This window comes from Pavona decussata, unplaced genomic scaffold (genome assembly GCF_977016875.1).
Source record: "Pavona decussata unplaced genomic scaffold, jaPavDecu1.1 SCAFFOLD_381, whole genome shotgun sequence".
Taxonomy (NCBI): domain Eukaryota; kingdom Metazoa; phylum Cnidaria; class Anthozoa; order Scleractinia; family Agariciidae; genus Pavona; species Pavona decussata.
In genome coordinates this window covers 2,111,885-2,135,768 of record NW_028145755.1, presented here as the reverse complement: position 1 = coordinate 2,135,768, position 23,884 = coordinate 2,111,885, and the positions used below count along the sequence as shown (strand labels likewise).

The window sequence follows — 23,884 nt, the reverse complement described above, 5'->3', positions numbered from 1 at the left end:
CGAGCCCCAAGACTCCTGTCAGGGTGGGGGTAAAATCGACTTAAATCAATTATTTTGTGACGTAAAAATTCTAAAATTATATTAGAAGGATTTATGACAGCTAAGAGAGTATCTAAAACTTCCAAATTACTGTTGTGGAATCTTTTTGGCTACTTTCGAAAAAGATTACTAAACAAGAGGCATTGAGACGATTTTTTACTTGTCCCCACCCTAGCTGAAGATATTTCCCGCGCTCATCTGTCTGAAGGTTTTCAAAATGGCGACGAGGACGAAAGTATCTCCAAGTCTTGTCGATCAATTTGTGAGTGTCACAGGCGCTACAAAAGCGATCGCAAAGTCGTTGCTCGAAGCTTGTAATGGAAACTTGGAAATGGCAGTGGAAATGCACTTAGATTCTTGCGAAGATCCACAAACACACGCAACGAGTTCTAACATCTCTGCACACGGATCGAGTGCACCTGGCTGTGCTAGTGGGTAAGTTGTATTTTGAAATAAATATTTGTATCATCTTACTAGGCTTGTTTAAGTTTCTTATGTGTTTATATCTAACTAGAAATGCTCACAGTCAAGAAGAGTTGACTATAACTTGAGAGAAAGTGAAATCGATTGACCTTGTATAAGCTCACTTCATAACACGGCCATGTCTCTTTCAGTTCATTGAATCTTCTTCTTTCAGTTCATTAATTCTTATAAATTAAAGAAACTGAAATTAAAATTTTATTTCGATTGCTCTATTTTTTAGTACCAAATGAGTATCAAGCATCGTGTATGAAATATTTAAAAGAGCTCTCCAGACGTTCTGATTTTAATCCCAATAAAATCCAGCCAAAACTGCATATATCTGTACTTTTAATTTTAAAAAAATAAGAAATTTTATTTTTGGTAATTTCCTTATTTTTTTTTCTTATAAAGTACTGATGATGATGTGAGAGCACCTATTCCTCAGACACGGGGAATTTTAGTGGAACCTTACCAAGGTAAGTTATCATAAATCTCCGAATTACAGAAATATGGTAATGAGTTGTAAGAAATACATAGCTATTTTCAGGTCTAGCATAGTTGCTTTTAACTTAACAAATTTTGAAAAATATTCAAAAAATTATGTTGTACCTTGTACTTTTTGTCAAGTTAAAATATTAGTTAATGTGTTGACAAATATTAATTTTTTAGCATATCCAACAAGACGACGGCAAGCAAAATCAGTTTTTGATGCCTTCAGAGATTTCCAAGCGGAAGCAAGTAAGTAGATTGGGTCCCAGGACCTCAACGCCCTGGGACATGTGACCCAGTTTCCTTAGGTTAATATGCCATTTTTATCACTTTTAGCACCCAATAGAATGAAGCCCTGGCAGATTTAAATATGTAAGCTACCAGCTGGAGTCCCAAATGAAAGAATGGTTGATATATTGGCTGATTGAGAAGTGACTGACTGACTGACTCACTCACTCACTCACTCACTCACTGACAGATGGATGGACAGACAGACAGTCTGACTGACTGACTGGCTGGCTGGCTGGCTGACTGACGGACTGACTGACTGACTGGTTGGCTGGCTGGCTGGCTGACTGTTTGGCTGACTGACTGACTGGTTGGCTGGCTGGCTGACTGGTTAACTGGCTGGCTGACTGTTTGGCTGACTGACTGACTGACTGACTGACTGACTGACTGACTGACTGACTGACTGACTGACTGACTGGTTGGCTGGCTGACTGCCTGCCTGCCTGCCTGCTCAGATACATCTTTAATCTTTACTCTTTTACTAAGACTAGTCATAAAATAAATAAATACAGAAATTCCAAACTAAACACAAAGAAGCTAGTATGTAAAATGTCAAGAAAAGTATCTGGTGATTTGGCTAATTTACTGTCAGCTCAATGTATAAAAGCTGGAGTTTAGTCTGACTAAACTGGGTCAAATTCTTTTCAAAATTGTTATCTATTTTAAGTAATGCCACAAGGAGATATATATATGACCATTCCTTTGTTGATTGTCTCTGTGAAACCTTTGTTTTATTATTCAGGACAGCAAGAAACTGGGGACAATCAGTCTCTTCCAAGAGGAAAGAAAAAGACTTTACATGACTTATTCCGACCTCCGATTGATCTGCTGCATAAAGGAACATTTGACACCGTTAGTAATCAACCTTTTCCCTTTGGAAATAATCTTTTAGTTAGTTAGAGGTAGTAGAATGTGTAACCAAAAAAGAAAGAATGTGAAAAATAATTTCCCTTGTCTGTCAACCCTTACAGTCCCAATATCGAAATGGCAATTCTTAATACTAGACGTATGATTTCCAAACATTTTTGTATTATGTTCTGAGAATTTGTTGGTAAATCAACACAAATGTTATTCACTAGCTGACTGTTTTAAGCTTTGGATCACTCATGGAATTTGAATGGTTAAAGCATAATTATGTATTTTGTCTACTTCCATTGTGTTAGAAACTGTGTTTGACTTTTCGTGTACTAGGCTAAGATTGATGGACAGGAACACAGCAAATGGCTTTTAGTAAATGTTCAAGATGTGAGAGAGTTTCCATGCCAACAGTTAAACAGGGATGTGTGGAGTAACGAAGCTGTACGTAATATTATCAAGGAACACTTTGTTCTTTGGCAGGTGAGGAGAGTATCTTACTTTGTATTTAGCAAGGCATTCTTCAGGGGTGAGGGGAGTTCCTGGTCAGAAGCTGGGAGGCTGCCAAGGAGTGAATTGTAATCTGTTCCTAAAACCATTGATTTACCAGACAGTGCTTTTTGGCTCTCTTCTCTTGGCTGTAATTTTAATTAGTAGAAAAATTAGGATGGAACACTACGTGATTTGTAAAACCTCGTTCCCCAGTTGGATAGAAGTAGATGATGATGATGATGATGTTGATGTTGTTGATAGTAATGATGATAATGATGATGATGATGACGATGGCAATGTTGACGATGATGATGATGATGATGATGTTTGGTTTGTGGCAGGTATACAGAGACAGCAACGAAGGAGAAAGATTTATCCAGTTTTATCATGTGGCATCTTATCCATATTTGGCTATACTTGATCCCAGAACAGGTATGGCAAATAATCTAGAAAACATCCAATGATGCATTAAATTTTTCATTTCTAAGGGGGTATTTATTTGAGGAAAATGTTTATCCCTGGAGTTTTCAGAGAAGCACAGAGAAATTTTCAATTTGACTATTTGTTACAGCTATAGAATGTACAGTTCCAGAAAATATCTATACTCCCCCTACAGAAGGTTTTTTGTTTGCCTCCCCCTTCCCCCTAGGAAATTCCAGTTCAGCTTCATACTTTGTTTCTAAAATTTTGACTTTTAAGACCCCCCCCCCCCCCCCTTCCCTAGGAATTTCCAATGACCTTCAATGGGGTGGTATGGATTTCTTCTGGAACTGCACAATATCTTAAGAGCTTCATTTTTTCTATCAAAATGTCTAAATTATGTAAAAGTGACTAATTTCATTTTATTGGCCTTGTCAATACATAATTCGTGAGGGATCCAAATGGCCTCATTGTCCACAAGGTTACTAGAGTTAACTTTTTTTCTCTTATTTTTGAAAGTGGCATTTATTAGAGGGGTGCATTTATCACAAAGTACTGTACCTACTATGGAGGGGGAAGGCATACATTAGATAAAGGATATTTATTAGAGAATGCGCTTTTATTTTATTAGATCATTTACATTAACTACTTGTAACAGTCTCTTCTACGATCATCAGGAAAGTGGTGACTCACTAACGTTTTGACAACTTGTTCTTATCAATATTGCTTAATACGACTTGCTTGTGTTTTCAGGAGAGAAAATGGTTGAATGGGGTTTTATGGATGCTCAATCATTCTGTGAAAATGGTATGTCTTTTTTTTATTTTTTGTAAATATTACACTGTTAGTATGCTTTTTATGTCAAGAAATTTTCTGCAATTAATTTGCAACTTTTATTGCTTTTTTCTCTTTCCAACAGCCACAGCATTTGTTTTGGAACATCCGTCACTGGAAGGAGAAACACCACCAGCCAAGAAAAGGCGGAGTGTGAGTTACACGAGAATTTTTCCAACATTGGTGGCTAATAATTTATTATTTTCTAACTTGATACTTCAACATTGTGACTTAAACCCATAACATGTGATACCTTTAAAGGATGTCACCAAGGGTGTTTACCATTCACGCAAACCACCTGGATGGAAATTTTCGGCATAAATGCGAAATGATTTAGCTTGTCTTAACAGAAGATGGATAACATGCAAAATGTATGAACATGAGCTGTAAATCCCCAAAGCACCAAAGGAGTAATAAAAATGCATCACTTTGACCAGAAGCCCATAATTTCAGTAGTACTTCAAATGGAATGATGCGTACCATTTCATTTTCCAACTGGAATTTCCGGGTTTTCCATGTAAATGGTAAGCACCCCAAGTTAATGTTATGACTGTCCAAATTAAGTGCGTTAGCAAAATGTGCAAGATTGTTACACTTGGACAGACAGAAATGTTTAAGTTTGTGAAGAAGCCGCTAGGTCAAACACTTCAGATTTCTTTCAAAACGGTCCAGTAAGTGGCACATTCTCAGTTCTTTCCTCAGTGCACCGTTTCATATTGATTCATTCACTTTTGTGCATGATCAAGAGACTCTTGGTTATTTAAAATATTTCAGGAGGTTGTAGACACTAAAACTTTGTGGATCGCAGGATTTGAAGTCCATTTCCAAAACTTTAATGCGCTGAAAATAACTTCCGGTATTAGCGTTATGAATTTTCTCTGTGGTGGACGCCATAGTTTTTGTTCAGTAGGTGAAGGTTATTCCTTACAGCAACTCACCAGTATACAGCTATTTCAATTAACGTTGTCGGATAAAAATAAAGCTAAAAGACAAGACCGCAATGTTTTGTGGGATTATTTTTTATGAATAATTTCATCAAAATCATCCCTGCACGTGCAGGTCATTGTACTGCTAATTACAACCTATTGTTTTCTCCAGACATGACTAATTTTGATAAATTTATTCATAAAAATCCCACGTAAACTTTCAGTCTTGTCTTTAAGCTTTTAGCTTTGATCCGACAACGTTAATTGAAATAGCTGTATAGCGTAAATTCCATGCACATGTTCAAAGGCGCTTTAAAGGATAATGTTCAGATTGCTCGAGTGTTCTGATTGGTTTAAAGCTGTGTTTTTCATTTCTCCATACTCACCAAACACAGCAATTTTTCCATTTTGTTCGTCTCAAGGTTCTGACAACTCGCGCTGCCTCAACTTTAGAAACAGCAAATTTTTTCTGTAGAATGGAAAAAATTTGCATGTTTCTAATTCCTTATTCCAATTGAATTGAGTAACAGGTCACCCATAAGCAACTTCATAACACACTGAAATGTAACCTCTCTCGCAGACGTTCTTTTAACTCATCACGCAATCTTTTCTCTACGTCTCGTTGGGAGGAAAGATTGCGTGACAAGCCAAAAGAGCGTCTGCGAGGGGGGCTAATTGAAATGCTGGTAATTGCAATTGTGTGCAAAAAAAATTGTTGGCTGTTGTGTTGTTGGTTGTTTAGACGTCCTACTTATTCCAGAACCAAACTTTACGTTCTGTTTTATCAGGAATCTATTGTGGATGCATCAGAAGATTCTCAGCTTCGTGCGGCAATCGCAGCTTCATTAGCTTGCACAACTTCTACAAAACAAACTGAGTCAAGCAGCGATGATGAAGACGAAGATTTTGCGGACCTGGAATTTAGCGAATCGGATTCTGATGTGGAGCGTTCATCACCGGAAAAGAGTGCAAGCGAACAAAGTGTTACGGCTCAAGGAAAACCAGAAATAGACTGTGATCAATCTGCGGATAGGACTCAAGAAATTTGTAAAAAAGAAAGCAAGGCACCACAAAGTGAACATTTGAACAGTAATGGTTCTACGACGAAAAAAAGCGGTAAAGGATCTGTGACAAAGACAAGTAAAACGGAAAAAAGCAAGGTAGAGGTCAGTGAAAGCGATTATTCCGAAGCGGAGAATAAAGTCGATTCATCAAACGATAGAACGCACGAGCAAGCGGGTGAGTGATAACTCGGGGGACAAGATTGAGATGACGGGCAAAAATATATATATTGTTAGGGGAAAAGGGATAGAGGGCTATCGGTTCCTTGAGAGAGAGAAAGCCGAGTGCTGGCAACAATTTATCTTTAGTGAGAATGATGTATTAATCAGTAAATGAGCTAGGCATACTCGGAAAAAAATCCGAGTGCTCCTATTAGGAGTCGAACCTAAGACCTTCCGATTACGATTAATTATTTGTCTTTATTTTAATGCTTTGCATTTCTTACGCCCTTCACGGTTTGAATCCCTGTTACAGGGTAGTACGAGAAATCAATCTTTTTGCATGGATGAATAGGATCAGTGCAACGCATGAGTTTCATTGTGGCCTTCTCAGCAACGATAGCATGAGTAGGAGTGTTATTACTCCCCCTCCCCCCCTGGAAAAGATGCAAGTCTATCACTAGGTTTATACCCCCTCCCCCATAATTTTAGACCCATATTTTAGTCAACTAAGTGCAGAGAAAGAAGCTTGTTGTCTAAGGAATCAACACGATAATTCAGACCTTGGACCGTGCGGCCGCAGGTGTGCGCTTTTTTCACCGAAAAATTGGAATGAGTGAGAAAAATGCACGGCAAAAGCGAAAACGCAAAAAATAAAAACCTACGGAAATACGCTTTGGTGTGCAGGCAGAGTACTATTGTTTCGATGCTGAAGCATGTGCACTACATTCCCTTTCAGGACCGATGTGTAAAATCATGGTGCGTTTTCCCAATGGATCTCGAACTCATATGTCTCTGAGTGCTGAAGCGACGTTAAAGGTGAGCCGCTCACAATAAACACTCTTTAGGGATATATGGTCAACGGCTGGGCCTAAAGGAAGGCGTAAGTCGAAGAAGGCGATTCTCCGAGAGTTGAAGTTCAAACACTTGCTCTTGTTTTACGTTTAACTCTATTGCCCTTCGGCCTCTGATGATGGTAAAATGAAAATCTCAAGTACTTTCACGGCGTTGGAGCATGCGCCTTTTCAGTTGAATCTCTTTCTTTACCTTTCGTTGCTATCTTTTGGCTCGTCACGTTGGGGAGGAAAGATTGCGTGACGAGCTGAGAGCGTCTGCGAGTGAGGCTTTTCTTTGCCGGCGGCATTGTTGGCCTGAAGGTGAAGTTTGAGCTGTGTAACCTCACAAACTCAATTATTTTTTCTCCTCTTTCCATCGAGGCTTGTCTGCTCGTTTTCACGGCTCTGCATCAAACTGTCTTTGATTACAGACGTATTTACAATACCGCTAGATTCGGCCAGTACATTTTCGTCGTTACCTCTAACTATAATTGCACCTCCGTCACGGTCATCGCTCTACCGAAGCACTCTTCTAATTCTCGCTTTATATTTTCGTTTTTCAGGATCTTGTTATGATGGTACAGAAGGAAGGTTATCCGAATGAACGCTTTGAACTCCTAACCAACTTTCCCCGAAGAAAACTGACCTCGTTGGATTTCGGCACGACCCTTAAGTCTGCGGGACTTTTCCCTCAAGAAACTGTGTTTGTTCAAGAGAGATAACGGGATGTGAGCTAACTGTGGTTAACCGAAAACTGACCACTCACTTTGCGAGTTCACGATCCGCCGAGAGAAGCTGCCGAAGGTCTACGGACCCTGCCGAAGATGTTACGAAGAGGGACATGTTACTTAGAGGAACGCTTCCAAGGAATTTCCGAGTGCTGGTCAATCGTCATAAGTCGTCATAAGATATCGTAACGTCGTGATCTAGACGTCTAAAGCAACTTGATTACTAAGAGTTTTTTTTCCCGAAATACGTAAATGAGAGAAAATTAACAAAGAGAATAAAATATTTTGTCATTAAATTGTTTGATACTTTTGTCTTATAACCCACACAGTAGAGATTTTGCAGTGTCCTGTTTTCTCCAGCTGCGTGCTTTATGTATATAGCAAGAGGAATTGAAGACCTAGCCTGCGTAGCCAGCGGTATTGCAGGCGCGCGCGAAATAAAGTTTTGGCGGCGGAGCCGCTAGAAGCGAGCGGCGAAGCAGCGAGAGTCCCCCTCCCCATTCTCATCGCGGTTTCGCCGCCAAAACTTTATTTCACGCGCGCCTACAATACCGCCAGCTACACAGGCTATTGAAGACCATTTATATTTTGTCTCCTACAACAGCCATATTTCTGTGAGGAGGTAAACAACAGACAAGTGAGAATTACGATTTAAGAAAATTGACAAATTACGGGGCGACCTGCATCGTTTGTAACGTCAAGAACGAACAACAGAACAATGTTTCCAGCCCTAAAAAACAATACAGCTACAGGTTATAAGGGTCCAGCGATAAAAGAGTTTTTGAAAAGTGTAGGTCTACTACGAATTACACTTCAAATACCTGTGTTTTATTCAGCATCGTGGCCCACATACATGACAAGATAAATAAACATCAAAACATTTACAATTTGATTATCGATGCGAGCAATAAACAACTGAATAAGTTCAATTTTGTTAGTAAGCACTCAGAAGTCAGCTTGTTTGTTTCTCATAGGACTAAGAAGTTTTCTCCATCTTGCCCCTGGTGTACCGCTCCATTTTGTGTTTCCTGTTGCTTCGACATACAGTTTCGCTTGCACTCCAACAATTTTGCAAGATCCTGCAATGAACAAAACGTGTTTTAAGGAAGATTTGACATAACCCTACGATCGAAAAAAATCCTATAGTTTCACAAAATTCTCGCTGTCGAGTCACCCATTGCCAACTTAGAAGTATTTTGCATTAATACATAGTCCGAGAAGACAGATCTGAGATCCCCCGGTTTAAGGCCTCGCAGGTGTATATTCTGGTTGGGGGGGGGGGGGGGGAGCTTTGCATCGCAACGATTTTAAGGTCTATATAGATAACTTTATTTAGGCACGGTAAATCCTTCAGCATACATTAATGTCCTTAAAATAATAAAAACGTAAACTAACTACAGCAAACTAAACTAAGTAAACGGACTTAAAATACAACTAACTAAAATACTAAAAGCTGCTCGGCTTTCCAAGGATGCCGTGTAAAATACATTAAACTCATTCAAAACTGTGCTGACGCAGGTGAAGTTTAAAATCATCAGTAGGGATTTTTTTTTTCCTGATCGAAGATCGTTGGATAGGTTATTCCACAACCCGGCTCCGCTATAAGAGAAACTCTGGCTTCCGGACGGGAGAGGGAGTTATCTGCAAATGGTTGCGATTCAATATTGAGATTCGTTCCCTTCTATCACTTTTGCTGACTAAATAACAATACAATTCGTCTCCTAAGTTCCCGACTCGTCTTCAACCCCTGTAGATATGGGATATTGATCTTGGCAGTGTTCCCGTACTCTCCAAATCCACCTTCTTTTGCGTCAAAGAAAATAAGCCCTTGAGACAAAAAGTTTTAAAATTCTGAAACCGCGCATCCCCCGTTTCTTTCCTCCAAGTCCCACGTTATACGAAGTTCCGCGGTATCCGCACCACATGCATATCTCCCAGTGGCCAGACATATCTTCCTCCCAGCCGTCTCTGTTTACCTCGTCATTTCGAGCACTCGACATACGCTTCATACCTGGAGTTAAGGCTTTCACCCCTCCTTTGGCAAGTGCTCAACAAGAAAACTATACTTACGCTCCACATCTTCATCTGCTTCATGTTCGGTGCCTGGCTTTCTCGCACAGACTTCTGTTTATCGCGCAAACTCTGAAAGAGAAGAGAACAAAACCATGATTAGTGTAATAAAGAAACGGATTTTGGCGAAGAACACCCGAAGACTTCTCGACATTTCCGAGATATCCCGATCGACAAGTACCAATACCCGAAGATCAATTCTAGTTTATGGAGCCTGCGTGTACACATTTCCTTTTTCCTGTTTCGCTCAAAGGAAACACGAGACGTCTGCGCGCGCAGGAGCAAATTGGTGTTAAACGGCTTTACCTTTCCCAAGTTTTCCTGTTCTTGAATCTTTTTAGTAAACTGTTCCCTGGAAACAAAAACGAACAAAGAGTATGTGATTTGCATGCATGCAAGTCTTCGCAAGGCTCGGGAAAAAAAGTTTCTTCTGTCAAAAGAGTTTCGTCACCAGGGGCAAAATAACGGCATACCTGAAGGACTTTTTACGATCAGCGGTATCCGCGGAGCGGTACGCCTTCAGTTCATCATCGATTCTCTTCTGTTGCACCTCAAGTACCTACATTTTACAGAGCAATACATTAATTAAAATTTCTTATAAAAATGCATTTAACCAAAACACAAGGTAAAAAAGGAATTATCTGAGTTCACGAAGAAAACCTTTTGTGAAGTGCCAACACCACGCCACTTTCAGTCACTTCGGGTAAATGAGGACATGGTGAGGCGTGTCAGTTTGCGTACAGTGCACACATTGACTGGTCGAACTCTTAGGTTACTTGAAGGATTCTGACGATCTACAACGACTTTCATGAGCGATAATTCTGAGAATCAGTAAGCACTTCTGATCCGGCTATCAACCTTACCACTATGTATAAATTACACAATAGATTTCTCCGTTCTATTGATGCGACATGGTCTCGAATCGGTATACCACTGAAGACAAGAGAGGGATATACCGGTAACCAAAAAACACAGCCAGACAATCTCTAGCTTGTTTACCTTCAGCATGCAGTGCAAGTAGTGGTAACGCCCTTCCTCGTGTGTCAGCTCCTCACGAAGTCCGCGGACTTCCTACAAACACAAAGAGTCTCTTCATAAAGACGCATTACAAAATGGTGATTTAGGGCAACAGGGATGGCACAGTGGTAAAAGCACTCGCATCCCACCAATGTGGCCAAGGTTCGATCCCAGACTAGGCGTCATATGTTGGTTGAGTTTGTTGTTGGTTCTCGTCCTTTGCTCCGAGAGGTTTTTTTCCGGGTACTCCGTTTTCCCCCTCTCCTCAAAAACCAACATTTCCAAATTCCAATTGTATCTGGCGAGTATCCCCAATTAGTGCTCCGCGCTCAATACAGTGAGAAGATTATGATGATGACGACGAGCAAATCAATTTGAGCTCATCAACGCTCATACCTGTTCGAGTTTAGACATGTTGCTTTCCAGTCCTGCCGCTAAATTCTCGTAAGCTGCTTTCTTTTCTTCGTATTCTCCTGTCATTTCCTGTGGATAGATTAGATTATTAAGTACGTGTTTTGTAAGTCCTTCATAACAAATAAAAGGACAGCAAGTGACGCGAAGCTTTATGCATCAAGTATGGCTTCCACAGCGTAAAGAAGGATTATTGCTCCTTTTGGATTGGATGCTATTTCACTACAAATTTAACAATGCGTTAATCACGTCAAATTGGTGGTTCAACACCACAGTATCCTGTTATTCCCATTGGTTAATTATATATTTTAAAATATTCAAAAGGAATTTGAGGGTCGTCCCTTTACCTGGCATCTTTGTCTCATGGGTCTGAGTTCTTTGATGACTGGTGCCAGTGCGCTCTTTTTATCTGCAATTGTGCCATTCAGTTGCCGAACCTGAGGAAAATAATAATAAGATTAACCCCACTTTGTAAAGTGTAATGTTTAAGAAACTCGCAAAATTATGCAATGCTCGATTTCAGTCAGTTAATCAATCTCGCATTATATGTTGTATTTTCACTTGTCCAACTCATAAAACGTGCAAACCATAATGACATGCATAAACTGGGCTGAGTTGCTCGGAGCATGGTTAGCGCTAACCATTGGTTAAGAGCAAGAGACTATGAGGTAAGAGAGCGAATCCCTGTGCCCCATGATAATTATTTTCAATCTTTTTTTAGTTTGCGCCATGCTATTTTGGGAAATTATAATCCGCCATTGAGTTTAAAATTAAATGACGTCACCGTAACTGACCAATAAGATGTTGACATTAAAATAGCAACACAAACAAAAATAGATTGAAAAAAATTTTCATAGGAAGAGGGGCATGTATGGGGGATTCGCTCTCTTACCTCATAGTCTCTTGTTAAGAGGTATTAAAAGCTATAGGTTGTCAAGGTGTTTAACCCGGGTTAGAGCTAACCAAGTTTCGAGCAACTGGGCCCTGGGGCCCGTTTCTCGAAAGTCCCGGTAACTTACCGGGCACGATAAGTAATTTTGGTGACAAATGTTTCTTAACAGAAGTCAGTTTTTGTTAGCTTTGAATACTAAATTTTAAAATCTTATTATTCTATGAAAACATTGGCGAAGTACCATGTCTGTAATCGTTGTGTAATCGGCGAAAAAACATTTAAAAATATACTTAACGGGCCCGATAAGTTACCGGGACTTTCGAGAAACGGGCCCCTGGATGGCAATATCCAACCAATCCCTTACAGAGTGACTTAAATTAGGTTGTCTACTCCACGGAATTGTCCACCCTGCCTCCACTCTAGATGCATTCCTGACACCAGCTCAGGGATTTTTCCTTGATATTCAGAGTTCATTCTTTTCCAGTTCTCAATTATCAAAATTTCTCCAGTTCCTCTCACATCTCCCCCACTCTCTTGCCATCTAATAAGGTGTCCCATTGTACATGCTGTCTACCATCTCCACTAGTTCAGAGATGTCATTAAGATTTTTCCCACCATTTCTCGATCCTTTGTCACCCCTTTTCACGTTCTCTTGTGTCTCATGGTACTCTAAACAGTCTGGCCCCTGGTATCCCAACCTTCCAACCTCTGATGTGTAGCACGTCACATCTACTACTCTCTTATTTTCTTCCAGTTCTTGACCCCTTTTTGCCCCATTTTCCCAGCTCCCCTCCCCTCAAATATTTAGTATTGCTCATATGGCTATGTCCCTCCCCTCCCTACCAGTTCAGATATGTCCTCCAGTGTTTTTCCCTTCTGTTCATCTAGTTCACTCTTCTTTGCAGACACTTTCTCTAGTTCTTCTTGTGTCTCATGGTAACCTGACACGCCCTTTTTGGCCTCCAAGTTAGACTGCAGAGAACAAACAAAGTATAAGACAATAATCAGATCCACAACAGTCAATAAACGAAAAAGTTTTTAAATTTTAAAATAATTTAGGTTAACCTAGGTGTTTAATCACTGACCAGTTGTTCCTGAAATGACTCATCCTTTCCCTTCAAGATTTCTTCTGTTCTGGCAAGTACACCATACTCTGCACGAAGCTCTGCCAACTGGAAATAAAAAAAGGCACAAATTTGACGATAAGAAAAAGTAACTGTTTGTCTAATGATATAATTGTTCAAAGCTGTTAGTCTTCATACCTCTTGTCGTTTCTTTTTGTACACAGTGCTTTTGCCCCTCAGCTTGTTCACGTATCTCTTGAACTGAAAACAAGACAAGACAATTGATTCATTACCTTAACGCAGACAATAATTGCAATAGGTGAACAGAACAAAATACATTGAAAACATGTGATTAAGGAATAAGAATAATATTAAGATCAAGTTGAGAGAGTGAATTAGGGCCTTCTAAAATAGCAAGCATTTATCTAGTCGAAGACTCTACATACACTATATAGGAGTAATAATCAAAGATCAGGGTGGCGTTCAATGTCACCAGGCTCTCTCTTCTTTGCCAAGTTGGTGATGATGTCAACTGCCCCTGCAAAATCTGCGAGGGGATGCTAGATTTGTGTCCCAAGATTCATTCATTCAAAAGTTGTCCCACACAATGTCTACTCCAATCTGTATGAGGAGTGTGTTCTTTCTCATCGAACACAATAAAACAACTGCAGTTATACCTCATCTCCTTTCAACACTTCTGATCCTTCACTTTCCTTTAACAACTCCTTCTTTTTCTGCAGATCACTCTCTGCATTGGCAACCTGAAAGTTAAACACAATAAAGTAAGACAAGCCTTTTATGTTTAATGATCTATCTGCATATAGGTTCATACCAGCCATTCTTCTTTTAATTCAGCTGATCTATCTTGGTAGTACTGTATAAATAAAGTATTTGTTATCACCATCATCATCATCATCACCCTACCTCATCCATGGCCTCCTGAAGTTTCTCTGCAGCGGCTTCTTTCTTACGTCCAATGATGGAGGCCTTGAGAAAGAAAATGTAAGTGAGATAAAATTGAAACTTTGTATCTTTTATAGGGTCAAACTGAGGTACATTTACAATCATTCCATAAAATAAAGTCTCATGTGAATTAATGGGTAATGAGGTATATGGCACCATGTTCAGTGAGACCAAACTAAGAAGTCATGTTTGGTGAGGTGGACTGGAATTATAAATATTACTGTTTCATTATCTAGACAACTTCTGGATTAAGGGAAAATTAATTTGTTAACCAGGCATGTAACAAAATTTCCACCAAAAGAAGCAATCGATAATTGGAAGTAATTATTACTTCCAAAATTTATAAGTGGGATATGTGATGAAAGCTTGGTAGCAGAAAAGTAATGAGAGCAAATGATTGGCTATAGGGAGTGTCAATATGACAGCTAAGGTATATTGTTTCACTCAAAACATAACTTGAAAAATCATACAAATAACCTAGGTTAGCTTTAGCGTAATGAAGAAGAACAAACATACTTGCTGTCTGAAGAGTGAAAGCTTGTCATCAATTGGGTCATTTCTGACCATTCTCTTCTCAATCAATGAGTTGATCTCCGCCGAGAGCTGCTTGATCTGAAAATTTATTAAAATGATGACGTTGGACTTTGTTTTCATGGCTTAAATGTTTGATTGTGCAAAAGAAATGAGACAGTGAGCGATAGACAATACTGTACTACTGAGCATAATTTGCAGCTCTGGTAAAAGTGTGTCCTGTTTTCATCTCTCTCTAATATGCTCAGATAAATACACTCCTTTTTATAAGAATGTTGAGATTGCAATTGACCAAGATTTGAAGAACATGCCACGAATGTACTCGCATTGAGACTAAGACATAATTAAAAGTATTTTTATTCTGTTCTGCACCCGTTTTTTTTTTTTTTTTTGAGCTAAGAATATGTAGTAACAACATGTAAGTATGTCAACCGAATTTGAGACGTATGATACAGCGCACAATGGTCTTTTTAAGGTTTCCTGGTCACGTTCATATCAGTTTTTGGAAATTCTATACCATGTAACTTAAGAACATGCTGGGAACATTTCAGGCTCAAAGCATGACAAAAATAAGAACATCCAGTTTCAGTTCAGCCTCGGCCACAAAATTTGACATTCTTACAAAAAAGAGGGTAAAAATGATTGACCTTAGGTCTAGCAGGGTTAAGGAGTCATTTCACTAAAAGAAAATCTATCTGCATCTTACTCGTCTGTTGAGCTCGTCAATATCTGTCTGCCCCATTGCTGGCTCATCAGCAACCTTCTGTAGATCATGTGCATACTTCTTCTTCCCTTCCAACTCCTTTAAATTCAAACAGCAAAAATTAATATACGTTACAATTAAGTGTAACAAATGTGTTAACCTGAACCTGGAAGTTACCTTTGGAAGCTTTTCCTGGCAGAGATACATATTGACTTTATTTTCTTCCTCTAGCCTCTTTATAAGGTCTGTAGGTAAGAATAAGAACAAAACAAGGTTACCCACCAGATAATAAAATGGAATTCTTAATAGAAAAGTGTGATAACTTTTACTGTTTACCTGCACCAGTTGTGCCAACACCTTGGGTCCTCATATCCTTTAACTGTTGCTGCATGCGTTGATAACGCTGGTCTGAGTGCACAAACTGCCATCAAACAAAGATGGTTAAGCCAATCAATGAGGTTTAAAGTCATACGTATACTGTGATGATTCAAATGAAAGATACTGTAAAATTCCAAATATAGCCCCTGCACTCACATTATATGAAATGACTTTTCCTGTCAAGGTTAAAATCCACGAGAGATTTATTATTTGGAGGGAAGTTTTTGTTTCAAAATGGGAAAAATGGCATCAAAAACAAGGTCTTTCAAGGCTAACCCAAACGTAGGCCTACTTGGGCTTATGTCTGGGTCAATTCCAAAAGCGATCATCTCCCCCCCGGGCAAACCCCCGGGCATTTGACTTTTTTAAAAATGCCTGATCAAATTCCCCTCTATATGGGCCGATTTCTAGGTCAAATGCCCCACTGGTTGGGGCTGAAAAGTCATCGTGTTGGTTTTTTTTTTTTTTTTTTTTTTGTATTCGCTAGCTCTGTTTATATGAAAATCAACGAAATTCATACATTAATAAATTTAAAACAATTTATTATTAAAGATAATGCATAACATCACATATGAAACTCAACTAACAGAGAGTTCAACGATATATGTACCGATACTCGCTTTTCTTTTTTATTTAATGTACATGAAGTTTGCTAATACGTGTGATAACAAGAACAATGATAAAAAACAATATGTTATGAAACCTAGACATGCCAACAAGTCGAGCTTCGAACGCCGAGCAAAGGGAGAACGAAGCTTGAGGGAACTTGGACATACCACTGAAAATGAGAAGCGAAGAGCAATATGTAACCCCGCCATGCCAAAAACAATCTCAGATATATTTGTTGGAACGCTTCTCTATGGTAGTATTAAATGGCTTACTACATTAAAACTGTTTGACGCAAAATATACGAGTAAATAGTAAGCATTCCGACAATTTATGCGACCGCTGACCAGCATTTTTTCGACGGGTCAAATGCCCGATGGGTCGGGTTTCTATTCGCGTCAAATGCCCCACTATGTGGAGCCGAACAGGGGTCAAATGCCCGGGGGTTGCCCGGGGGGGGGATGATCGCGCTTGGAATTGACTGATACATTACATGAAGGAGGAGCTTATTATCAAAGGATGCTTATGGCAGAAGTTAGGAGACCACATTTCAGGGGCCGGAGAGGGTATTTTCAGAGGGGTTTATATTCAGGAGTTTACAGTCTTCAGCAAGATTAATCACCTGGTTCTTCTGTTCCAGTTTCTGCTGAGCAAGAGTGTGTTCCTTTTCTCTTTCCACTCGTAAGTTCCGAGCCGCTTGTAACATCTTCTCATAGTTCCTGACATTCTCAACCTGAAATTGAATTTATCACCCTGTTAATTAACAAGTGAAGATTAAGGAAGGCTCATTTTACTGAGTAATGATCATACCTTCTTTTGCATTCTATCAAGTCTTTTGTGAAGCTGTTCCTTTTCATCTTCCATGTTCACTATGTCCTAAAAACAAAATTCAACATAATTTGTTCAGGTTAATTCATTGACATTGCAGAGCTTTGTGAAAATACACTATGTATCATCTTTACACAGTCTTAGGAGTGCTAACTCATTTACTAAGTTGATCACTGCCTTAAAGCTTAAAAGTATTTTTAAAGGTTGTAATGTTTTCAAGACTGACCTTTTTCATTTCTCCTGTTGATAATCCAGAAGTCCTGAGCTGTTCCACTGTTTTGTGCAACTCTTTAAACTGCTCCATCATTTCTAAATACTGAGGCAAAAAACACATCATCATCATCATCATCATCATCACTACCACCACCACTGCACAATCACTGTTACATTTACCAACACTAACATCGTCATCATCATTATAATCGACATTATCATCATCATCATTATCATCAGATCATTCTCATTCAGAGAACAACAACAACAACAATTTATTTACAAATTCAGATGATATAAGGGGCTTGTCCCTTTAATAGCCACAAAGCTAGTCGAGGTGGGACAAGACGAGCACGAGAACATAATGGAAAAAATTACAATAAATTACAAAGATGCTGGAAAATGGAAAAACTTAACTTTACATAATAACACAGATTTAGATAAGGCTCTGCAACAAATAAATTAAAGTAAATTAAATGGAATTTATGGATTAACCCTATCTACTGAGTCTGTTTGTGGAAGTGATTAGAAACTTACATTCTCATTAAGTTCATACAGTTCCTGGTCAACCAGCTGATCTGGAGGGACCTCAAGCTTCACCAGATATCTTGCCAGGTAAGCTCTCTTCTTTAGTTCTGACAGGTTTTCAAACAGCCATTGCAGAATAGGATAAACAACCAACTTGTCGCCTTGAATTAGCCCATTACGAAAAGAGTTCCTAATTGGGTTGACAAAAGAAATAGATTAAAATAATAATTAAAGTCAAATCTAGTGGCAAATTGGCAGCTCCAGATGGCTTCTCTGTTTTGTTTTGTTTTTGTTTTGTTTTTTAACAATTTTCCAAAATCTAACTGCCCCACCTACGTCTAACACTGTCTTAAAAGCCTTTGCTGATTTTCAAAAATTCTACAAAATTGTGAAATTAACCCTTTGAGCCCTAACGGCGACCAGCATCAAATTTCTCCTCAATGCTTGTTTAATCCCTGAAGTAATGGGATATAAGGATATGATCACCCGAGGTAAATTAATTTTATTCATTATTTTAATAACTTCTCCCCAGTACTTTTACAAGAAAAGTATGGGAACAAGATAGGAGAATTTCTTTGATGATAGGGGTTGAAGGGTTAAGGGTCACAAAGTACTAAATTTTGCCAAGTGTCACCCATTCCTCACTTGAAATCAAAGGTGTTTTCTTTGGATTGATATAAATAGCATATATACAACTTACAGACTTCCTGCGTTAGTTTTGGGCTTGAATTTGAGGATTCTCAAGAACGTGAACATTCTTTTTGCCATCTGTTCAGGGTCCTCATCTCGAAGGTCAATTTTGTGCTGTTGATAAATAATTTAATGATAATTATCATAATGTGGCATTTACATTGAGAATCATAAAAGTGTTCCATACTCATCTTGTAAATGTTTTTGCAGAAAAAAGTAAACAAAAGTATATGTTTGACGTTACCTGAGGGTTGATCTCTGCAAAAACATCATTGAGCACTTGCAGAAGTTGTAAAGGTTGAAGGGAATCAAAACTGAAAAAAAAAATTAAGCTTATATCAATGCACTGACTACAGGGTGATAAAAGGAGGCATGCTCAAAGCAATTACCATTGGGATTCCTGGATCAATTAGCATTAGTGGATATGTAAGGCTTAAGCTTACATGTACTGTAAGCTTAAAGCTAGTTGCAAGGTGCCATTTTCTAGCTATATAGCTATAGTATACAATAACCTTCAACATAACAAAAAGCATAATGCATACCTTATCAGATTATAATTCCTCTTGAAAGGCTCCTTATTCAGTTCATCGACGATATACTTCAACTGTTCGCTCATGTCGGCCAAGAAGAAGGGCGATCAAACGAACAAATGTGCTTCAAGTTTTCTTGCTTTTTTCAACACCAAAAATGAACGCTGAAGGTCAATTTAGCCTTCAACAACAAGTTAATACACCATTATTCCAGAAAGCGTCGAATTAAATGAGAATTAGAATAGATTTTATCAATTTCCTTCGAAGAATGATAAATAAACACCAAAAAATGTTCAAAACCATGGAGACCTTCCACACAATATGGCCGTAAGGACTTCATGTAAGGAGATTTGAAATTATGGACCTAAATGGGAGCACCGTATGTAGGGCTGAAGGAGCATTCCAAAAATGTCTTTAAAATCAAGTCACAAATGTTTATATTTCGAGTATATATTTTAGGGTTTTTTTCTTTTGCGTCTTCTTTGAAGAAATTTAAGGTTAGAAAAGCAGAACGGCTAAAGATTCGAAGCAACAATAGGCTCTCTTTTGGTCATCATACGAGTGCACCTGTATCATTGGGTCACATATTCCGCTGTGCAGTGGAACTTCATGAACTAATGAGCCAAAAATTCCTACATTAGAGAGCCGTGGGCGAATGTTTCATCGGATTTATCGTCACAATGTCACATAGTAAGTATTATCTCTTAAGTTTAAACTCGTTCATATTAAAAGTTAGTGGTTCGTAAGAATTTTTATTACTGTTTATTGCCAGATTATTGTTGTTTAAAGATTTACCTTGCAGCATTGCTATATTGCGTGACCGGTGCTTTGTAAGATTTCTTAATTCCTGTTTGATTATTTTTGACGGGTAAGCATTAAAATCTTCCTTAGAAAATCATGATTCTAGGAAATTTAAAACTGTATTTCTCTTTGACATGAAATTGTCAATAATGTTAACCATTCAGTATCTCATAACATTTTTGAAAATATCGCCTACGTTAGGTGCTAAGCTTATACTTTATCGCCTTGCCTGTACATGTCGTGTATGGCCTCAATATATTTGATCTGAGTATATACTTACCTTTCTTCAGGCGGTGAAGAAGACGAGACTGATGGTTATGAAATAATCGAGACCCCAGGCTCAAGACATCTAGTTGAGCAGCTCATCACCATGGACTTAGCTGAGAGGCCAGCTGTGCAACAGATCACTATTGGAGGAATGTCAGGCTGGTATGTGAATACAGGGGTGTACAGGCAGGATGGTATTTTCCCATGATTTACGTTATGAAATAAGCAATCAAATGAAAAGTTCAAATTCCAAACAATGATTACATGTTAATGCTTTTTTATAAATCGTGATGGTAACCTGCAGACAATCATAACTTTCCAATCTGACCTTTGAACCCACTGAAATTAAAATTGTTTTTGCTCCTGGAATAGCCTGTTCCTTAGGCTCTCAGTATACCACCAGAGACACCCACTCCTTCACATCTCCTGGAAACAGCATCTCCAGGAAACTAGGCCATCTCTAATCAGATCACAGGGTTATCCTTTGGGTGGGTTGGTGGGTGGGTGGGGGAGGGCAAGGAGAAGTGGTGAGGGAGATCTAGATATCATTGTTCCTATTCCACTCTAGCTAACAAAGGGTTTCTTTTTCTGAATGATTCATACATAAACCAGAAAATAATATTCCATTCTCTAGATCTGCCTTAGGTCACCCTGCAAATTTTACAGTTTACTCTCAGTTGAGATTAATAGGACACTGTTTAGTGTATATCAAAATAAAACTGCCATAAGGTACTTGTCTTTTTTGACACAGCTCTAGGTGGATCAGACCTGATGTGATTAGCGCTCAAGACTAGAAAGCTGCCATGGAGAGCTTTAAAAGAGCAGGGATTGGTTATATGAATGCCAGGGCAGTATTGAGTCAGCAAATGGGAAATAGCTACTACCATCCTCTTTTATAAAAATCAAAGTAAAACTGTTAAATTGCATGTCTACAAATTAATATCAGCATTATCCTCTCTCCCATTTTCAGGTTTGCTGGGTATTTATTTAAAAGAGTTGGCAAGCTCACACTCTCAGCCATTGGAGGAGGAATACTTGTCCTGCAGGTTCATAATTTGTTTTATTTACTATTAAATGAAATTTCCAAATGTTGACTTAAGACCTCACCTCATAACACAATAATATCGTGGAAAATGATACTTTGTAGTTGAGCAAGAAAACATTTTTTTAGTAAATTTGCAGGCAATTAATAGTTTGAATTTCTTTGTCTCACTCAGATAGCTCATCGAGCAGGCTACATAAATATCAACTGGAAGAGAATGGAAAAAGACATGGATAAGATCACAAAAAAAGTTGAAAAGCAAGTGAAGAAGATCAAGAAAAATGATGATGTTGAAAAAGGAGCTATCGCACTGGCAAACAGGGTAAGGAGTACAACATTTAACAAGTATTTTACCAGCAGTAATCACAAACATCACCTGATTGTCTATAGTTTCTCCTGTGGAAAGAACTCAGCCAGAAAATGTACCCCCTAGAATACCCTGGGTACTATCTCCTCCGCAGAAGCCTCTTCTGCGCTCGTTCAAGTGGAGACAAATAAAAGACTGGAGAAAGTGAAACAACGAGGAGCGTGGGGGACACCATTTCCAGTTTTCTTCCTATTTCCTCTTCACTCCTTTTTTAATGCAGGATTCTCTGCGGAGGAGAGAGCCCCAGTTATATGTTACCTTATTTAACAAATTAAATTAAAACCCAAGCTATTTTACCAAGGGAAAATTATATGGGGGAAATTATGTTTACCAAGTCTGGTCAGTAACCATGGTATTAGGCAGCAGTGGTGTGGATTTTTTTTTTTTTTTTTTTTTTTTTTTTTTTTTGAGGCCATCATAGACCATGCTTTTCTGTTGTACTAATCATAATTCTCCAATCTTCTTTTCTTTCTTGTCAGGGTTATAAGTATGCCCGACGTAATGTGGCTGCTGCCTCTGGATTTGCTGGTGGATTTCTGCTTGGCCTGGCATTATGAGAGAAATAAAATAAACTGAGCCTTCTGCTTAGAGCACCAACAGATAATCTGATTTCTGTTGTAGAATTTCCAATTGAAAATGAAATCTGCAAACTAACAGTCTAACTGAATAAATGTACTGCACAATTGCGCTCATGTGAATGGCACTGGTTACACTTTAGGATTTTATTCACCACCTTCTGCTGCATAAAACAGCACCACACAAAAGTACTGCTCAGTAAATTCATTTGAATGGACGCACTTTAAGGTTTCCACAGATCCTAAAAGTTAGAACCACCTTGTACACTTTAGAATTTCATTGACTACAATTAGTTTAAAAAAAAGCTATTGTTGTACAACTTGGTCCATGAGACACTTGTCCCCAAGTATACAATAACATATCTAGACCAAGTTGTACAACAATAGCTTTTTTTTAAACTAATTGTAGTCAATGAAATTCTAAAGTGTACAAGGTGGTTCTAACTTTTAGGATCTGTGGAAACCAAAAAAGATGGTGTCCGGTACATTTACCCACAATTATTCTTAGTGTGTGATAACCCCAAAAGCGCTCATAAAAATGCATGCTCCAAAAGTTCTAAAAACTTGTAACCAAGCATGCACAATATAGTTAGTACAGGGATGAATTTTTCAAAAATATGCCTTTCTATGTGCCTATTGGCTGTGTCAAGTTCGCAAGGTAGAACCGCCATCTTTTTCATATGGGAGATTAAATGTAAAGCTCTCTTAATTTGTGGAGTCTTAAAAAGCTGCAACTAGATAATGCAAGGATTGTGTTATGCCGTGCAGTTTTTCAGTAAGAACTACAATGTGAAATAGCTACAAGTATTTCGTTTTCATATTAGTTTGACTAAAGCTTCCCAACAATGCATTATCTGGTCTGAAGACATTTTTTTTTTTTTTGGTAAATTTAATTGTTTTAAGTTGTCAATGAAAAAATAAAGCTTGCCTTTTGGCATACAAGTGTGCAAATATTAATTTTGTCCTCTCACCTTTAGCAAATTCAATTTCCTTCCCTTTATTTGCCTGTTTCACACTGGTTGAGTCCAAAGCAACCCCAAGATAAAACATATATGCCAGCCCTGTAGACTTTCAAATAGTCCATTTTTGGTATAGCCATTGTCAGATGGAATTGTCAACTTTGTTGCTAGAAGTAAAGGTTTAGCTATACATAAACAAGTGAAAAGAAACGATAAAACCAAACAACGTTTCGGAGTCGTTATGACGCCATTATCAAGTTCGAAGTGATAGAAATAAATAAAGGCAATGTCAGAAATAGTTCACCAAACAATTAACATAATGTCTGAATATATAATGTCACGCAAATAGTTTAGCTTGAATTAAGTCTGAATGGACATTGAGAGATGGTGTTAACTCTCTAATTAGCAACATTTCATAAACTAAGCAATCGAACTTATTCATGCACTTCTTAAGGACAGAAAAACATCTGTCATGGTCTTTAGGGACATTACGGTGTTTGTTAAGAAGATGCTTGCCAATGGAAGAAGATTGGTATTTATGCTCGACCATGCGCTGGTGTAAATGCCTAACAGCTAGGCATTTACACCAGCAAGCAAAGGAGCAAAGACATTTGAAGCTTGTTTTTCTGAGCTTTGCTTGACTATCAATCAATCAAGATATGGATTGCAGTCTAAGAAAACTGAAAATACCAGAGACAAAACCAAGCTTAAAGCTCTGTTCAGACTTCATGTCCATGCCTGGTTCTTGGGCACAGGCACTTCTCTGAACATAGCTTTTTGTCAATAGCCCAAACAAAAATCTGGGCACCACACCCAGGCACGGGTACTGTTCCTGGGCATGGACACTGGTCTGAACAGGA

General features: G+C 38.5%; 3 protein-coding genes across 3 annotated transcripts; 2 read left to right on the top strand and 1 right to left on the bottom strand.

Annotated features, from left to right (window-relative positions):
- Positions 1 to 93: 93 nt before the first annotated feature.
- Positions 94 to 7,912, top strand: LOC146452070 (UBX domain-containing protein 7-like). Its single transcript, XM_085098197.1, has 11 exons — positions 94 to 474; positions 913 to 977; positions 1,171 to 1,239; positions 2,021 to 2,130; positions 2,470 to 2,616; positions 2,967 to 3,057; positions 3,799 to 3,852; positions 3,965 to 4,032; positions 5,594 to 6,044; positions 6,765 to 6,844; positions 7,425 to 7,912. Exons 1-11 carry the CDS (start codon positions 257 to 259, stop codon positions 7,581 to 7,583), a joined length of 1,512 nt encoding a protein of 503 aa, XP_084954323.1. The 5' UTR covers positions 94 to 256; the 3' UTR covers positions 7,584 to 7,912.
- A 483-nt stretch (positions 7,913 to 8,395) lies between these two features.
- Positions 8,396 to 19,336, bottom strand: LOC146452069 (intraflagellar transport protein 81 homolog). The gene is made up of 23 exons (XM_085098299.1): positions 19,026 to 19,336; positions 18,728 to 18,797; positions 18,494 to 18,597; positions 17,803 to 17,983; positions 17,279 to 17,368; positions 17,035 to 17,100; positions 16,847 to 16,957; positions 15,577 to 15,661; positions 15,418 to 15,485; positions 15,244 to 15,339; positions 14,523 to 14,618; positions 13,968 to 14,030; positions 13,721 to 13,804; positions 13,242 to 13,304; positions 13,065 to 13,151; positions 12,823 to 12,951; positions 11,435 to 11,524; positions 11,073 to 11,159; positions 10,659 to 10,730; positions 10,133 to 10,218; positions 9,966 to 10,011; positions 9,660 to 9,731; positions 8,396 to 8,668 (listed from the first exon to the last, which is right to left on the bottom strand). Exons 1-23 carry the CDS (start codon positions 19,097 to 19,099, stop codon positions 8,558 to 8,560), a joined length of 2,031 nt encoding a protein of 676 aa, XP_084954425.1. The 5' UTR covers positions 19,100 to 19,336; the 3' UTR covers positions 8,396 to 8,557.
- Positions 19,337 to 19,564: 228 nt separating this feature from the next.
- On the top strand, positions 19,565 to 22,178 carry LOC146452068 (FUN14 domain-containing protein 1-like). Its single transcript, XM_085098300.1, has 5 exons — positions 19,565 to 19,703; positions 20,105 to 20,243; positions 21,052 to 21,127; positions 21,299 to 21,445; positions 21,970 to 22,178. Exons 1-5 carry the CDS (start codon positions 19,694 to 19,696, stop codon positions 22,045 to 22,047), a joined length of 450 nt encoding a protein of 149 aa, XP_084954426.1. The 5' UTR covers positions 19,565 to 19,693; the 3' UTR covers positions 22,048 to 22,178.
- Positions 22,179 to 23,884: the final 1,706 nt, after the last annotated feature.

What these genes read in the sequence shown, in the direction of transcription:
- LOC146452070 (XM_085098197.1), top strand. Translation starts at nt 257, where the DNA reads ATGGCGACGAGGACGAAAGTATCTCCAAGTCTTGTCGATCAATTTGTG. An exon ending in TTTAGTGGAACCTTACCAAG is followed by an intron (nt 978 to 1,170) that starts GTAAGTTATCAT and finishes TTAATTTTTTAG; the next exon opens with CATATCCAACAAGACGACGG. An exon ending in AGATTTCCAAGCGGAAGCAA is followed by an intron (nt 1,240 to 2,020) that starts GTAAGTAGATTG and finishes TTTATTATTCAG; the next exon opens with GACAGCAAGAAACTGGGGAC.
- LOC146452069 (XM_085098299.1), bottom strand. Translation starts at nt 19,099, where the DNA reads ATGAGCGAACAGTTGAAGTATATCGTCGATGAACTGAATAAGGAGCCT. An exon ending in GCCAGGAAAAGCTTCCAAAG is followed by an intron (nt 15,340 to 15,417) that starts GTAACTTCCAGG and finishes TTGAATTTAAAG; the next exon opens with GAGTTGGAAGGGAAGAAGAA. An exon ending in TTTCACTCTTCAGACAGCAA is followed by an intron (nt 14,031 to 14,522) that starts GTATGTTTGTTC and finishes TTCTTTCTCAAG; the next exon opens with GCCTCCATCATTGGACGTAA.
- LOC146452068 (XM_085098300.1), top strand. An exon ending in ATTGGAGGAATGTCAGGCTG is followed by an intron (nt 20,244 to 21,051) that starts GTATGTGAATAC and finishes TCCCATTTTCAG; the next exon opens with GTTTGCTGGGTATTTATTTA. An exon ending in GAGGAATACTTGTCCTGCAG is followed by an intron (nt 21,128 to 21,298) that starts GTTCATAATTTG and finishes TGTCTCACTCAG; the next exon opens with ATAGCTCATCGAGCAGGCTA.